Source organism: Fusarium falciforme, chromosome 6, assembly GCF_026873545.1.
Source record: "Fusarium falciforme chromosome 6, complete sequence".
Classification (NCBI taxonomy): Eukaryota; Fungi; Ascomycota; class Sordariomycetes; order Hypocreales; family Nectriaceae; genus Fusarium; species Fusarium falciforme.
Genome location: NC_070549.1, coordinates 2,809,743 through 2,824,895, shown reverse-complemented (window position 1 = coordinate 2,824,895; position 15,153 = coordinate 2,809,743). Strand labels below are relative to the sequence as shown.

The following is a 15,153-nucleotide window of genomic DNA, read 5'->3' as shown; positions in this document are numbered from 1 at the left end:
TTCCTTACATTAATTACGTCTTACCTCGCCAATCTTGGACGAGCAGGTAAGCCAAGCAAAAAGCTGGCCAACAGGATAAATCACCTCAGCTCAGCCCGGTTCGCCATGCTCGAATTCAGCTTGGGCTCTCTTTTCCAATTGCGATTGGGGGCCCGGGACCAGTGAGACCAGCTGAAGAAGAGGCGATCGTGAGAGGCTGAGAGGCCGCAAACCATGCACGAGGGCCCCCGGGCGCGCCTCTTCTGGGTTCGGTTCAGCAAGCGACATCAGGTTTGTCCCGCCCTTTGATCGTTGTCGATTGTGCAGATTGCATCCCATCGTTCTGCGCCTCCGTTGCTAAAGTCTATCCAACGGTGCCGCCGAAAACGTCCACATCCTAGACACATTCGAGACGGGAGGCCACGAACCATAAAACCTGTGACACGGCGGACAAGAGAGACAATGCGAAACGGCCCTCAACTGGCGACATTTCAGGGGAACAGGTTCGCGGGCACGGAGCGCGCGGGTGGCATCTTGATGGGCGATGGGCGACAGGGAACCTGGTGTTTAAAGCCTCTGACGCTCATGATTGGCTACTACGCATCCACTAGACTCCTGGAATGATTCCCAAAGAGGAATTCCACAGGGGCTCGAAGCGGCCTAGCGATCAGCCTGAGACCATTGTGGATCCAATCCTCGGCAGGGATCATGGGGGTCGGGGCCGGGGGGTCTAGAAGCTGTACAAGACATAAATACTAATGCGTTGCACGCGCAGTCAAGTGTCTGACTTATTCTGTGCACAAGTTCCTAACCCATGTGCGGCCAAAGGGGAGGAGGGGCGGGTGCGCTTGGGATTGGAGAGATGCACACGCGATGCAATGTGATAGGTTACCAGCATTTCAATTGCAGAACGGCATATCCAAGTTTGTCAGAAATCAAGTTGAAAAAAATGTTGACTCTTCAGCTGCAAACGTGAGCAGACAAGAACCAGTCAAACCCCATCAATCGGGTAGCTTTTTTGGATGCCTCCACTAAATACAACCCTCCTGAAATCAGGATCTCTTTACATCCCCACACAAGAAGTCGGCCACTCACGGCTCGCCTGGGATCGTCGAACCGCCCATCTGAAACCCTTCGCCTAGCAGGCATCATCGTCAGACATAGAGAGCCGTTCTCAGCAATGGACGATGTTGAGCTTCTGACAGCAGGTGGCCGGAATCAGCCAGGCAGGTTAATGCGTCAGTCATGCTGCGGCCCATGGTCGCCCACGTCACCTGCGACCACACCATCTCATCAGCAACCGCTGCTGCTGGCTGCCGCTTTCAGGACGCGGTGCAGCTCCCGACGGTTGTCAAGATGCATGATTTCAATAGTTAGACTTATTGCGTCTCGGACGCACAAGGCCTACAGCCGACGATGCAGCCGACTCCCCGTCGGTGCAACCGCCTTTGTCTGGCATGACATTCACGATACTCTGTGCTTCCATTCACGATACTTGCTACCTAGGCAGTCAGCTTCTCCATAAATCCTTGGGCATCTGGAGACGTCTTAGTGAGGCTCTTCATCTCCAGCCCCATCTCCCCTGCGGCGGTGCACGCCGGTGGGTGGCGGTGGGCTTTGACGTCTTGGGCCACATGTGGAGCTTTGAAGAAGACGATGATGGGCCGCGAGAGTCGAACGTCGGTAGAGGGTTTATGGCGGGTATGACCTCAGGGAAAGTAATGCGGGTGCTTGTTTAACTGCTCGCTGAAACAAGCTTGCCACTCATGAAAGTGATGGCATGAATTCGCACATACGTGAAGCGTAACACAAGAGTAGAAGAGTCAGACGTGAAGATGATCATTTCATTTCATCTCGCCATGTCCATCAGCCAAATCCAAGTCCTTCCATCGCAAGCCACCTTATCCCAGCCATAGTCCGGCAGCCCCGAGATTCTCAAAAAGCAAACGGCACCGCATCTCATTTTCCCAGCCTTCTTTTTTATTTCTCCGACTAATTCACGCAAGGCTGTCTAGTTAGCTCACCAGCATGGAATTTGCTTGTCTCGCAAAACTCCATTAAACTTGATCAAAGCGCCCCTTGTTTCGGATCGTGCAACCACATACATGGTGAAAACCCTCCCGGCCTCGGAGAGACGAGAAGAGCTCCGAGAGCTTCCGCCGAATGCGGCCTCACCGCCTGCTTGTTTCTTCTTTCTGTGTCTCCCCAATTCACATTCACGGTCATGACCTGCATCTGTGCATTTCAGCTGAGTGGGCGGGCATCAATCTCAGCTCATGAGAAAAAAAAAAAAACAAGAGATACTTCACTAGGGCTGAATTGTGGAGATTCTGCATGTCACTCCATTGTTTGATTGACGCTGTCATCCAATACAACTTATATTGGGTCGTTGATATCGGCGTCTCATATAGCTAATATCCCATTGCATTTCGAGTCTCATCAATTTCACATTCAATACCCATGACAACCAGAATTTCCTTCTTGAACCTCTTTGTTCCAGAACTCTGGTCATGATGAAGCGCCCTCTGTGCATCGACCTTCCTGCGCACCCCGTCCCTATGCCCATTGCCAGTTCACGCTTCCCTCGTTCGATGTTTCCTTTGTGCCCCTGCTCTGCTGTTGTCCATGCCAACATCACACCATTCTCTTTGAGATCCATTCAGGAACCAGTTCTGCACGCGCGCGCCAGATGACGGCCGCAGGTTTACACGTACGTATCCATCGTCATGATCTCGAAAACTAGGTGGTTAGCATCACATGGATACCTCGGTAAACCTCACTCAGCATGTCCATGTTCAATACAGCTCTTGCGCTCTTGCTTCACGCCCAATTGCCAAAGGCAATAGTAATGATGATGATAATGATTTCATTCCAGTCTTGCTCGATAGGCAACCCTAGATACAGCCTTTGTACACCTCCCAGATATCCATAACATCCATCATGCCATTGTCCTCCTCCTGGTCCCGAACCTTTCCGCATTACACAAGACCCAACACGCGCGCGCAAGGTTGGCGTTTCCATAATCTGTATACCCTCTCACCGCCAAACCAAACCAAACTCAACTTGCCTCACATCCATCTCAAGGCCCTAACAAATATCGTACAACGAACATGTATGAAACAATTCGGGAAGACGTTCCTTGTCCACCCGACACCATCCTCAGAACGCCTGCCCCTGCCCCTCGCTTGCCGGTCCCCTCCCCGTCATGACAAAGGGGAGACCAGAAGCGGAGGGTGTAAGAATGGTACTTTGAAGATAACGAAAGTAGGTTGAATGCATTATCCCGGTGGCTTCATCCACCGGGTTTCTCATTAGAGCCGTGAATTAAAGGTTGATATTATTACCGTCAGCTTCGAGCCGTCTTGAAAAATTGTGATGCTGGTAATGCTGCTTGCTGTCATGCCCCGCCATCAAGAAACATGATGAAGGGCATCTCCCAGATAAGTGAACTAGACCGCGCACCCGGGCGATATCCATGTAAAAGTGTATTTTTTGTTGTTTCGTGGTTTTCATATTCATATGCCCATGTGCCGAAAATCGATCAAGTCGCATGTGTGCAGGCTTACTGCTTCTTGGCCTCAGCCTCAGCCTTCTTGAGGCCAACAGGCTTGTTGGACCGCTTGCCCTTGTACTTCGTGTCCAGGAGAGTGTCCCAGAAGGTGAAGAATGGCTGCGCAAAGTTGGTCTTGATGCCCCAGTGCTGGTGGTGAATGTCGTGGTACGCAGCATTGTTGCTAGTGATAAGCTGGAGGGGGTCCCAGGGGAACTCGTAGCCGCAGTGGTCATCGACAGTCTTGATGGTGGACATGGCAAAAAGCCACATGCCCTGGCGAACGGTCATGAAGGTGGCCTTGAACGAAACAGCTGCGCCGAGGGTATCGAGGAGGAAGCCCTCAACGGGGTGGTTGTACAGAGCGCCGTAGGCATAAGGAACGTAAAGTCGGTGGTGTCGCGAGTGGAAGTGCGCTGTGAAATCAAGTTAGCAGGCTGCAATGTGACGTCCGGGGAGAGGTAGCATGAAACTCACCATACAACCACTTGTTGACGTGCATCAGACGGTGGAGGAAGTACTGCCAGGTGTCGATGATGGAGATGGCGACAAAGAACTGGACAGCGGGAATGAGGAAGTGGTAGATGATCTTGGCTACGTTGATCTCCCACGAAGCAAAGGCCGGCTCGTTGGTGGCGGTGACGAGCGAGGGGTAGTAGCCACCAGCGAGAGCGCCGGCCAGCAGCGGGTGAGATTCGAGGAGACTCTTAGAGATGGCGGTAGCGTTGAAGCCAAAGACTCCCAGAACAGTAGGGAGGACTCTCTGAGCAACGCGGATGCGAGTGGCCCAGACAGCAACGTCGTAGTCGGACTTGCCGGCCATCTCGGGAGGCTCGGTCAGTGCGAGGATGGCGCCGGTGATGACCTGGATGACCTGCTGGAGGATGACGTCGCGGGCGACCTCGTACCGGGAAACATGGTTGCGCTTGGTGATCTCCTCGGGAGTGTGCAGTCGGTACTGGGGGAAGTAGTCATAGACGTCGATAGCGTGGAAGGTCAAGGACAGGGCCCAGTAGACGACGACGGGGATGATGAGGGAGAGCCAGAAGTCCGACATCCACGACAGGAGGTCAGGCTGAGGCTCGAGGCTGTAGGTGGGCAGCGGCGGCAGCGCTGTCTCGAAGAGAGTCTGGTTGAGGGGGGAGCCTGGAGCGGCCATGGCGGAACCGTCGGCGAGGATGGAGCTGTCGTTGCCCATGACGGTTAGATTTGCTGCGAAAAGCGTCGGAGCGTCGCGTATAGTCGATGGTTTAGTTGAAGCAGGGAGAGACTCAGGGTGCGGCTAGGTGGCACGCAACAGAAACAGCGCCAAAATGAAGCAATCAAGAAAAAAGACAAACAAGACCCAAGATAGCACCTCGAGGGAAGATTAAAGGAAGGTAACTAGCTGGAGGTAATGGGAGGGTTTTATGGAAAAAGGGAGCGTCGATGGGATGGGATGTCGAAGCCAAGTTTATTAAACTGGAGTTGGGGGAAAGATTAGATTAAGGCGCGTGCCAATCCTCGTCCGCGCGCGCCGCTGGGGCCCTCTTTTTCGTCGCCTTCCTTCATGTGCAGTGGCGCCAAGCAAAGACTTTTGTTAGTTGCCAGTGAGGAAAGTGATTGACCGAGGCGGAGCCCCGACCGGCACCTTCGGACCAAGTCAAGAGTGCGAAACGCGGCCAGATCCTGGGAGCTGAACAGGGAATGGCAGGGGATGCGAGTTGTTGTCTGCTAATCAATCTCGTTCTTGTCTGCTTTCAATGAATGTCAATGATACCTTGCTAATCATGACCTTCAGAGTGCAATCTCAGGTACAAGTCCCCCCGAAGGTTGCATCATGGGGTCAAGAGGCAAAAAACGAGTTGCCCTTACAATCAGCCCACGCCCATTTCAGGGCGGCCCGGTATCAAGTCATATTCAAAAGTCAGGCACAATCGATCTGCCAGGGCTCTAGCTGTCATTTCAAGGGGGAGAAACATTGTTAGTGCGCAAAGCAAACTTATCGTACCTCGTACGAAGGGCTGACGCGCCAATTGATCTTGCATGGCATGTTTTCTCATCCTCCTCTCCCCGAGCTCCCCCAGCCCAAGCCCTGTGCCCTGCGAAGCCTCCTTGTGGCTCGCGCCATGGGAACGTCACCAACAGGTCATGGTGATTTCGCACTCGCTATCGTTGGTCTGTCTTTGCGAGTTCTGCGCACGGCACATGTCGGTATTGGAGCATTTCTCGAGGTCATGCCAGTTCGTCTCGCGTAGATTCGCTGCCCCAAACCCGAGGGTTCCCGACCCTTTACTCCGTCAGGCCCTCGATTCGATGCTTGTAGATGAGTCCTTCCCGCGTATAAGCCCGGGCCAAAGTTGACCCCTGGTGAATCGACGGTCGGGGTGGCGTTCCTTCCCAACTCGGAATCCAAGGCTCGGAGCGGGCTTGTGCGGGCTCCGGCCGCCGGACCACGCGGCATGACGGATTGGATCTGGGGTCCTTCTCTGCTCTCTGTTCAGGGGCAACCATGACTAAACTCGCTTATCGGCCGATCCAATGCTTTTCTGCATTTTATGCACATGTCAAGCTCTACTCTCCTATGGGGTCGCAAAAAAGGGACCGGAATAACATTGGTGGGCGCGCCACAACCAAAATCAAATCACTCTGGTCGTTTTGGCAACGCCGCGGTGCTCCAGGCTGTTTTGAGAGCTCCGGTGCAATTTTCGTACCGACAGGGGTATTTGGCCAACCAGCATGTAGGAAGAAAAGTGACTTTTGCTGCAGCTTAATTTAACACACGCTGCAAGTATCGCCGCTTACTTGTGGGTTAGAGACTAACCTTGGAAGTACGATATTTTAGTTGTAAAGTCTGCCTTTCTCCTTGTAGCGCAAAAGTTGGCCACTAACAGATCTTATCGATAAGACCCGAGCGGGGCAAGTACAATATTTGCACCAAAACCTGGCGCCCAAAGCCCCACCAGAGAATGACCCCGCCACCCTCTCCCACTTTGAATTTTATCACCATCAGGCTCTCCTCCTCTGGTCTCGCTTCTCTTTGCCAGTCACATCAGCTTCTTTCTCCCTCCAAGTCCATCCTTTCAAATCCAACCCAACCGTCACCATGATTATCTTCAAGGTAAGCAACACCTATCACTCGATCCCGTCCCCCGCAATGCCGAATCCCCCGCCTTCGACTACCTCGCAAATACAACGACCCCGCGTTGGACTTTGGCATGATCTTTTTTTACTGAACCCCGCAACAACAGGACATCCTCACCGGCGATGAGCTGATCTCCGACTCGTACGACCTCAAGGAGGTCGCCGGTACCGTCTATGAGGCTGACTGTGCCATGATCGAGGAGGGCGGTCTCAACGTCGGTATGTAACCAACCCTCTGTTACACTGTCGACCAAACTGTGCCCGACGGCCCGCGGTTCGTGGTGTCAACAATTTCATTCCACGCTAACACCACATCCTCTCAGATATCGGTGCCAACGCTTCCGCTGAGGAGGCCGAGGAGGCCCTCGATGACACCGTCGTCAAGGTCAACAACATCGTCAGCTCTTTCCGTCTCCAGAGCACTTCTTTCGACAAGAAGAGCTACCTCACCTACCTCAAGGGTAACAATTCCTCTTCCATTCGGTTGGGGTCCGTCTCTAACTCTGTATCCAGGCTACATGAAGGCTGTCAAGGCTGCTCTCCAGGAGAAGAACGCTCCCGCCGAGACCATCACTGCCTTCGAGAAGGGTGCTCAGGCCTACGTCAAGGAGCACCTCCTGCCCAACTTCAAGGACTTTGAGTTCTACACTGGCGAGTCCATGAACCCCGACGGAATGTACGTTTTCTGCCCCACTATCCTCAGTCAAGCTACATAGGTCACTAACAATAACCACAGGGTTGTCCTCCTCAACTACCGTGAGGATGGTGTCACCCCCTACATCATCGTCTGGAAGCACGGTCTTACCGAGATGAAGGTCTAAGGTGGTGAAGCGTGGTGGAGGTGCTGCAAGTTCTGCTATACCCGTGATGATGGACGGGCAAGCACCTATTTAGAAGATTACGAGCCACACGAAACTCGTCCTCGGCGCTTGGAATATCCCCCGAGACGTATCGATGAAATGAAAAAAAGAAGGCTGCAGATTCCAATCCAGTCTGATCGTCACGATGTCACCCAATTTTCAGTCTCTAACATTCTAATAATCGCGAGTGATGCTATGTATGGACGACATGGAAAGATAGTCGACAAAACTCCGAATACGCCCGGCGATGCTGATTTGTTTGTTTGTTTATCCCAACCAAGACAAGACTGGACTGGACAGGAAAGGTTTGCTCAAAATTGCGGCCTCGTTGCCATGGGAATAGGCGGTGGCGCATCATCGTCGGCGGGGGCACTCGGGGCCACCGAGCCCACGAGGGCCGGCTTCTTCTTTGGCGGCGGTGGAGGTGGCTTCTTCTTCCCTACGAGACCTGACAGGGACGGAGAGGCAGCTCCAGCCTGGGCTCCCTGACCCTGCTGAGTGCCTTGTACACTGGCATATGAGCTCTTGGCCTTGTCCATAAGCCCGTACTTTTGATTCAGATTGTTGGCTGTCTTTGCTCCTGCAGCAACCTGCTCTCCATGACGCTGGCGGAAGTTGTTGGCGGTGCTGGCAGCCGCCCGGGCATCGGAGAGTGATACTGATGAGGGATCCTTTTGGAAGTTGGATGCGGTCTTGAGGGCAGCTTGCTTCTGCGCCCATGTCGTTCCTTCACTAGGCGGTTCCGTGGCGTTGGCGTTTGACGCTCCAAGCTTGGAAAAGCGGTTCTGAAGCTCATTCATATGCGAGGGAGTAGCAGGAGGTGAGGCAACTCCGGGACGCGGGGGCTTAGGCGGACCATCAGACTCTGAAGCCGCAGGACTGGAACGACCAATGCCAAAGGCAGGGACCGATACGCCTGCTGCGCCAAGACGGCTGATGGCTCCTTGGTTCAGAGCTCCTTGGTTGATGAGAGGGTTGCTCGAGGGAGCTGGGCTTGCAGCGCTAGACGAGACTGTACTGCCCGAGTTGGTTCTTGGTGGTAGACGGGGCGGTAAGCTGGGAGGCGCAGATCTTCCTCCTCCAACGGCCGCCATGGCAGACTGATACGACGGCGGCTCCGCAGGTCGTCCATCAGCACCGTCCCTCCTGCCCGGCGGCTTGGGGAGATGATTCGTCGCAAGGCCTGTGGTGTTTGCACGGTACGGCCCGCGCGGCTTGGGTTCCTCTTCTTCCTCCGGCTCAGCATACTGAGGTTCCTCAACAGCGGGTGCCCGCGGATCCATGTACTTGGACGGAGCGGTGATGACCTTTCTCGGCCCCGTAGGAGGCGGCGGAGGCGCAAGACCAGAGCCGGTACGCTTTGGCGGTGGCGCAAAGGATGCCGGGTCCTTGAGCCGGGAGAGAGGCACGGAGACGTGATCGGAGCGGTCGTCGTCGGATTTTTTCCTATGGAGGAGGCCATTCTTTGGGGGGGATATCTTGTCAGCCGTGGCGGCGATAGTGAAAGAAGAGGTGAAGGACGACTTACCACTTGACCTTTGAACGTCGTGCCCGGCTTCTCCGGGTGCCATCCCTTCTTCATGATATCTTTATACTTGGACCCCGACGACATGGTGACAATATCCAATGGCTGAACTTAGGGGAAATAGGTATAGGTGAGGTCGGAATAAACAAGGTCAAAGGAAGAGGAAAAAGAGACACACGAGGTTTGGGCTTAGCTCAGAGGGAGCCCAAGTCCGTCCGTAGGAGGGGGACGTCCCCGGTGGAAAGTGACGTACTTTCAGCCACAATTTCGGAAGCGCAACCGCGCCACAGGTTCGTTCCTTTTTGGCGGGGTTGTGTTTGCTCGATTGGGAAGGTTCGGATCTCGTGAGGATTTGACGCCTTGCGATTCAGGCTTTAAGATTTGGACCTTCATGATGCCGCTGACGCACTTACAGGCAGTTTGTAACGGATCGTCAAATACCTAATCTACAATTTGAAAGTCCAAGGAGATTCATATTGGAGATTCCACGTTCATTTTACATTCAGAAGATCTAAACAGCTGTGGCTTTTCTCTCCAGGTGCTGATAGTCCATGAATTCAATGGCACCCATTAACGCGACCAGACGCGTCTAAACCGCCAAACCATCATCCCCACTACAACTCCAACTCGACCACCTTCTACAACCTCAACCACAATGGCAGCTCCAGTGTCTTCAGACTATGAGCTCCTTACGGAGCACTTTGGCTACCCGCCAGTCGTATGTTGCCCACAACCTCTTCCGTGCTCTATCTAACACCCTCTGCAGTCCCTCCTCGACGACATCATCAACACAATCAACGTCCTCGCCGACCGCGCCCTTGATTCAGTCGAGCGTCTTCTTCTCTCCATCCCTCCACAATCTCTCGGCTTCTCCGAAAAACATGCTCCAGCTGGAGAGACACCACTACCCCCAGATGAAGCCGCCAAGCTCGAGATTGAGCATGGCACCCATCAGCTCGAAACGTTGCTGAACGCGTCCATCGACAAGAACTTTGATCTATTTGAGCTGTACACCATGCGCAACATCCTCACCGTGCGGCCCGACGACCAGTCCTACATGCGCCTCGCTCACTACGAGGGCCTCGACTTCGCCGCCCTCGAAGCTCCCGACCGCCCGACCGCCGAGTCCATCACGGCGCTGCGGAGGAGGCTGCACGCCAGCCAGAAGCTGCATGCGGCGCTCGAGGCGGAGCGGGCGCGCAACGACGTGCTTCTCGTCAAGTTGAGGGCGGCGTTGGGTGTTGTGCCGGGAGGTGTCAAGGCGGAGGAGGGACAGGCTCAGCCCGGGTCGGCGTTTGGATTCCTCCGTGATAAAGCCAGCCTGCAAGACGCGGACGCCAATACGCCCATTGCTACGACGACCGAGTTTACCCTCTCTCAGCTACAGGCTCTCCGTGCGCTGTCGACGTCTCTGCGCACGCTTCTTCCTGATCTTGGACCTGATGACGCTGATGCCGATGCTGCTGATAAGGACGCTGCAGGCGGTTCAAAGACATGGAGGCGCGAGCGGGTAGAGTACGTTGAAGGGGCATCACGCAAATATCTCGAAACAGCGAGAGGTCTTGAGCTAGGAGCTCAGGGCGAAGTCCGCGATGGAGAGTGGCAAGGCGAGGGACGCAAGATAACACGAGGAGACGTCGAGGGTCTAGAGCAAGTAGTCTCCATGCTGGGCAACAACAAGTCGCCAAAGTCAAAAGGCGGCGAGGGGGAACCAATGGACGAGTCATGAACATTGATGTCATTTGTACATTTGGATTTAGGCATCTTCAAAGATCGGGAAACGGCGTGCCGGCGCAGGATAGGAAAACGGTTGGACCCCCCCCCCCGGTTCCATGGGTGGTGATGGCTCTGACGTCTCTTCTTTTTTCTTCTTTTGCTATGTTACAGGCGTGCGGTCTCAAGCACGAGAAATACATTCATCCAGTGAGGACTTCTACCTCTGATAAACTTGAAAACATGTCTTTTTTACTTGATACATTTCCCTCTCCTCTTACATAAACCAAAACATGCCACTTTGCTCTCGTATGAATCATCAGTGAGGTAGAGGAATCGTGTCGTTCTTGATCAACCCGTTCCGCCTGGCCATGAACCAAAGATGATGCCTCCAGTACCGCTGGTTGGACTCCAGGTTGTCGGTACTCTTGGCCTTGTGCGTCAGCACCGTGTCAATGACCTTTTGCGCAGACTCGGTCTCCTTCTTCTGCAGCAGAGCGCCCACCAGGTCCGACAAGCACGGCAACGATGTGACGGGGCGACCAGCCTTGGCGAGGTCGTCAAAGATGCGCATGGCCTCCTTAGTCTCACCGCTGATGGCGTGGGCACTCATGACGCGCTCCCAGAGGGTCTGGTCACCCTGTTTGACCACTGAGAGCTTGTTCTCCTTGAGCAGCAGTCGTACTCGCTTGATGTCCGGGGGGTCTCGGCGGAGGGCGCGCTCGATGAGGATAGTAACCATGTGCGGCGTGACGGCGAAGCCGTTGTTGCGCATGTGGTTCTGTACGGCGGCCATGGCGTCGTCTGAGCTGCCCTGGATGCCATCGACCGCATACAGCATCTTTCCATACGTCTCGAGATTGGGCTTGAGGCCGGCATCCTCCATATCAGCAAAGATGGAGTGCACGGCTTCCACCTGCTCCTCCGAGGTGGCATAGTCCATTCGCCTGACCACCTCCTCCAGGAGAATAGTAAAAGTGGCAGTATCAGGGTCAATCCCCTGTTGCCTCATGGCGCGCAGAAGGTCCGTCACCTTATCCGTGTGTCCGGCTCGGAGGCTTTCGCTGATGAGGATGTTGAATGTTCGGACGTTGGGCTCAAAGCCCTCTCGGCCAGCCCATGCCAGTAGCTCGTGAGCAGCATCTGGGTACAGGTGCAGCATGCCCTTGAAGGCAGCGTTGATGACATGGATAGTGGGCTGCACGGCCTGGGCCTCGGTTCCATTCTGGACTGCCTTCTTCCACGTCATCACCAGCTCTTCAAGCGCCTGGATGCCCGCCTGGGTCTTGCCTAGCTCGATGAGGGCTGAGATACGTTCAGTCCAGATGACAATATCCAGCTTTGTGCCAGCCGAGACGAGCTGGCCCCATAGTGCTTCCACCTTGGCGAGGTCCTTGCACTTCTTCCACCCGTGCATCATGGCCGTGTACGACTTGAGTGTCATGGGCATGTTCAACGAGCGCATCAGCTCAATCGTCTCCTCCAGCCGTTTTGTTCGGCGAACCGCACACCACACAAAGATCCAATAGTCGAGGAAGTCGGGGCTGTCGGCCAATTGCTCCCTCACCCGGGGGTTCTGTTCCAGGCTCTTCATCATGTCCTCCCAGATGGCACTCATGGCGCCAATGTTGCGCGCGCGGTACGCCGACTTCAAAAGCTTGTGGAACGAAGTAACACGGGACGCGGCCAGCTTGATAGGGTCCTCTGCCCACTCATGACTTTCAGGTTTCATCCATTGCTCTGCCTCGGTCGTGAGCATGGTCATGACAGTTGGCCACTGGTTCTTGACGTAGACCCCAAGTGCGTCCATTTTGTCAGCAGGCAAAGTGTGATAATTGGAGAGAATGGAGTGAATGTTGTCCTCAGTAAGCTGATGCTTGGATAGCACGGCTCGGGCAAGCACCAACAGCGGAGACAGGGCAACCCTTTTCTCACGGCCAAAGTACCTGACATCTGACGCAACAGCTAGAGTCGCCAGAAGAGCCGGTATGATGTCTTGAGCTTGTGGTGGCGGATACTGAAGGAACATCGAGGCCAGTGCGCGTGCTGTTGGGTTCTTGCTGGAGTCCTGTGTTTGGTCCTTCTCGACAAATTTGGCCTTCTCCGCGTCTTTCAGCACCTCGGGGACCGAGGGCATTGCGAAGCGGAGTTCTCGGTCAACTTCTCCAGGGCGCTTGAGCTGAGAGACGTGCTTCCACATGCCAATGAGCTCGTCCCTCATCTGAGTGCGGGTGTAAGATTTGTTTCTGGCCTGCGTCATCCTGATACAGAGGTTCAGGATAAGGTCGTTCCGGATGTCAAGGTCGTACTTCCCAAGGGTGCTATACACCTGTGACAGCCGTACGCTGCGTAGGTAATGCCCATCTCGTAGCATTGTCAGGCTTTGATCGCTGAGGAGCCCAGTGACGGCCATGTAGATGGGCTTGGGCAGTTGGCCTCGGAGCTCCTGGATGCTGGGCCAAATCTCTTCGTCAAATACTTTGAACTGTTCATGTGTCTTGATGTCCCTTTCCCTAAGCTCCTTGAGTCTCGAGGCGATCTCGAGCTCACCAAGAATGGGGACATTGGCGGGTTTATTGTTGCTGGAAGGGTCAACCACTTCATTGAATAACGCCAATGCAGGGTCCTCGTGCTTTCTTTTCGAATCCTTCGAGTTCCCCCATGGTCGGCGTCGTGCTGGATGCCCACTGCCGGGGTTGTGTGGTGAAGATGAGGCGGGCGTGGGCGAGTGTGAGGCATCAGCCCTTGTCGAATACAAGGCCACGGCCCCCAGCCGCCTTGTAGAGGCCGTGCGGGCCTGCACCAAGCATCTTGAACAGACTATTCGAGATGCATACATGGCGAATGGCCGCAGCGGGCTTCAAAAGGATGAAGGTTGCAGATGTCGGAAACTTGATGGTTGAGCTCCAATTATTTTCAAGGTGAGGTCGGAGTCAAGGTGTGTGGCCAATCAGGTTTCGGTAGTTGCACACCACCTCGGTAATCCTCGGTGTATATATGTACCGGGTAGCTCTATTGGCATGAGTTATCTCTCACCAACAGTGGTCTCATTGGCATCCATAGCGACTTGAATGTTGAATATTTCTCTTCTGATTGGTCGTACTTTCTCTGAATGTTTATGTAGTCTCAGCCTTAAGTGTCTACCTGGTAAGATTGACTGACACACGAAACTCTCATCTTAGTACTTTTCATTGAGCAATTAATTGGAATATCATTAATCTTGGACCATCACACATAACCTCTCGTAACAACCCAAATCGTCTCTAGCATAGCAAACCAGGGGAATCAAAGCCGTCTCTCACAGCGAAGCCGTAAAACTTCCATCAATCTCCTTAACCTTCTCCACGCTCCTCACATACCCCTCCTCCGTCTCAAGCCTCTTCACATACGCCGCCACCTTTGGAAACTCCTCTCTCCACGAGCCTCCCTCCCAGCTACCAAACTCATCTAGCTTGCCCTGCGCCGCGATGAGTGGGAAGCTCATGAGGATGTCCGCGGCCGTCAGGCTGGCGCCGCAGAGGTAGTCGCCGCCCGAGGTCGCCAGGTGACCCTCGATCATGGAGAGGTTGCGCCGCATGTTGGGGAAGATCCAGAAGGAAAAGATGCGGTTAGCTAGCATGGTTGAGATGGGTCGGATGTAAAAGGGGACGTTGGGGGATTTGAGTCCTGCCATGAGTTGTTAGTGCCGAGGCTGGATAGAGGCGCATATGTAGACTTACCACCCACGATGAGAGACATGACGAGGACAGGCATCAGACTTCCTTCGCAGTAATGCAGATAATACTGATATCTCATCCAAGCCTCCGTCTCTCCACCGATCTTGCCCTCCATGCCCTCCTTCCACCGCGGCGGCATTAGCTTCTTCCCCTCGGGGCAGTGCTCGGTGAGATACTGCGTGATGAAGCCGCTCTCGGCCAACATCACCGGCTCCACGCCCTCACCCGCGCCCGCAGGAGTGACACTGATGATGGGCGACTTGCCCAGAGGGTGCACCTTCTCAAGCTCTGGCGGGGCAAGTTTGGTCTCCTTGTTGCGCCGGAACATTTCCAGAGTGTATGGGAGCTTGAGCTCCTCCAACAACCAGAGAATGCGCTGTGAGCGCGACTCATCGAGCCTTGAGCCAAGGTCAGTATCATGATGAGAAATGTCCCCGGCATGTGACGTACCAGTAGAGCTTGACCTCGGGAAGTTCGTTTGAAGCCATTGTGTCTTGGAATTATTATATTAAAAGTGTTGAGGGTGTTGAAATGATGGTTCAGGTGTGTAATGATGTCTGAATCGAGAGAAACTGTCAATAATTCTGCGGAATGTCCTCATGTTATATATTCTAGTCCCGGTCGACTTGCCCGATGCGGCCGGTCTAAATAACTGTCCGATCATGATGACATCCGATCCTGCGGATC

At 54.2% G+C, this 15,153-nt stretch overlaps 5 protein-coding genes across 5 annotated transcripts; 2 read left to right on the top strand and 3 right to left on the bottom strand.

The window, feature by feature from the left end:
- Window positions 1-3,541: 3,541 nt before the first annotated feature.
- NCS54_00844400 (Hypothetical protein) lies at window positions 3,542-4,727 on the bottom strand (the record flags this gene model as incomplete). Its single annotated transcript, XM_053153830.1, has 2 exons — window positions 3,542-3,945; window positions 4,007-4,727. The coding sequence occupies 2 exons, from the start codon at window positions 4,725-4,727 to the stop codon at window positions 3,542-3,544; spliced, it is 1,125 nt and encodes a 374-aa protein (XP_053009805.1).
- Window positions 4,728-6,614: 1,887 nt separating this feature from the next.
- Window positions 6,615-7,473, top strand: NCS54_00844300 (Translationally-controlled tumor protein-like protein; the record flags this gene model as incomplete). The annotated part of the gene is made up of 5 exons (XM_053153829.1): window positions 6,615-6,629; window positions 6,760-6,871; window positions 6,976-7,113; window positions 7,166-7,328; window positions 7,389-7,473. The coding sequence occupies 5 exons, from the start codon at window positions 6,615-6,617 to the stop codon at window positions 7,471-7,473; spliced, it is 513 nt and encodes a 170-aa protein (XP_053009804.1).
- A 350-nt stretch (window positions 7,474-7,823) lies between these two features.
- On the bottom strand, window positions 7,824-9,124 carry NCS54_00844200 (Hypothetical protein; the record flags this gene model as incomplete). Its single annotated transcript, XM_053153828.1, has 2 exons — window positions 7,824-8,990; window positions 9,041-9,124. 2 exons carry the CDS (start codon window positions 9,122-9,124, stop codon window positions 7,824-7,826), a joined length of 1,251 nt encoding a protein of 416 aa, XP_053009803.1.
- Window positions 9,125-9,692: 568 nt separating this feature from the next.
- Window positions 9,693-10,766, top strand: NCS54_00844100 (Hypothetical protein; the record flags this gene model as incomplete). Its single annotated transcript, XM_053153827.1, has 2 exons — window positions 9,693-9,755; window positions 9,804-10,766. 2 exons carry the CDS (start codon window positions 9,693-9,695, stop codon window positions 10,764-10,766), a joined length of 1,026 nt encoding a protein of 341 aa, XP_053009802.1.
- A 303-nt stretch (window positions 10,767-11,069) lies between these two features.
- On the bottom strand, window positions 11,070-14,954 carry NCS54_00844000 (Hypothetical protein; the record flags this gene model as incomplete). The annotated part of the gene is made up of 4 exons (XM_053153826.1): window positions 11,070-13,332; window positions 14,110-14,416; window positions 14,470-14,864; window positions 14,917-14,954. 4 exons carry the CDS (start codon window positions 14,952-14,954, stop codon window positions 11,070-11,072), a joined length of 3,003 nt encoding a protein of 1,000 aa, XP_053009801.1.
- Between the last annotated feature and the right edge of the window lie 199 nt (window positions 14,955-15,153).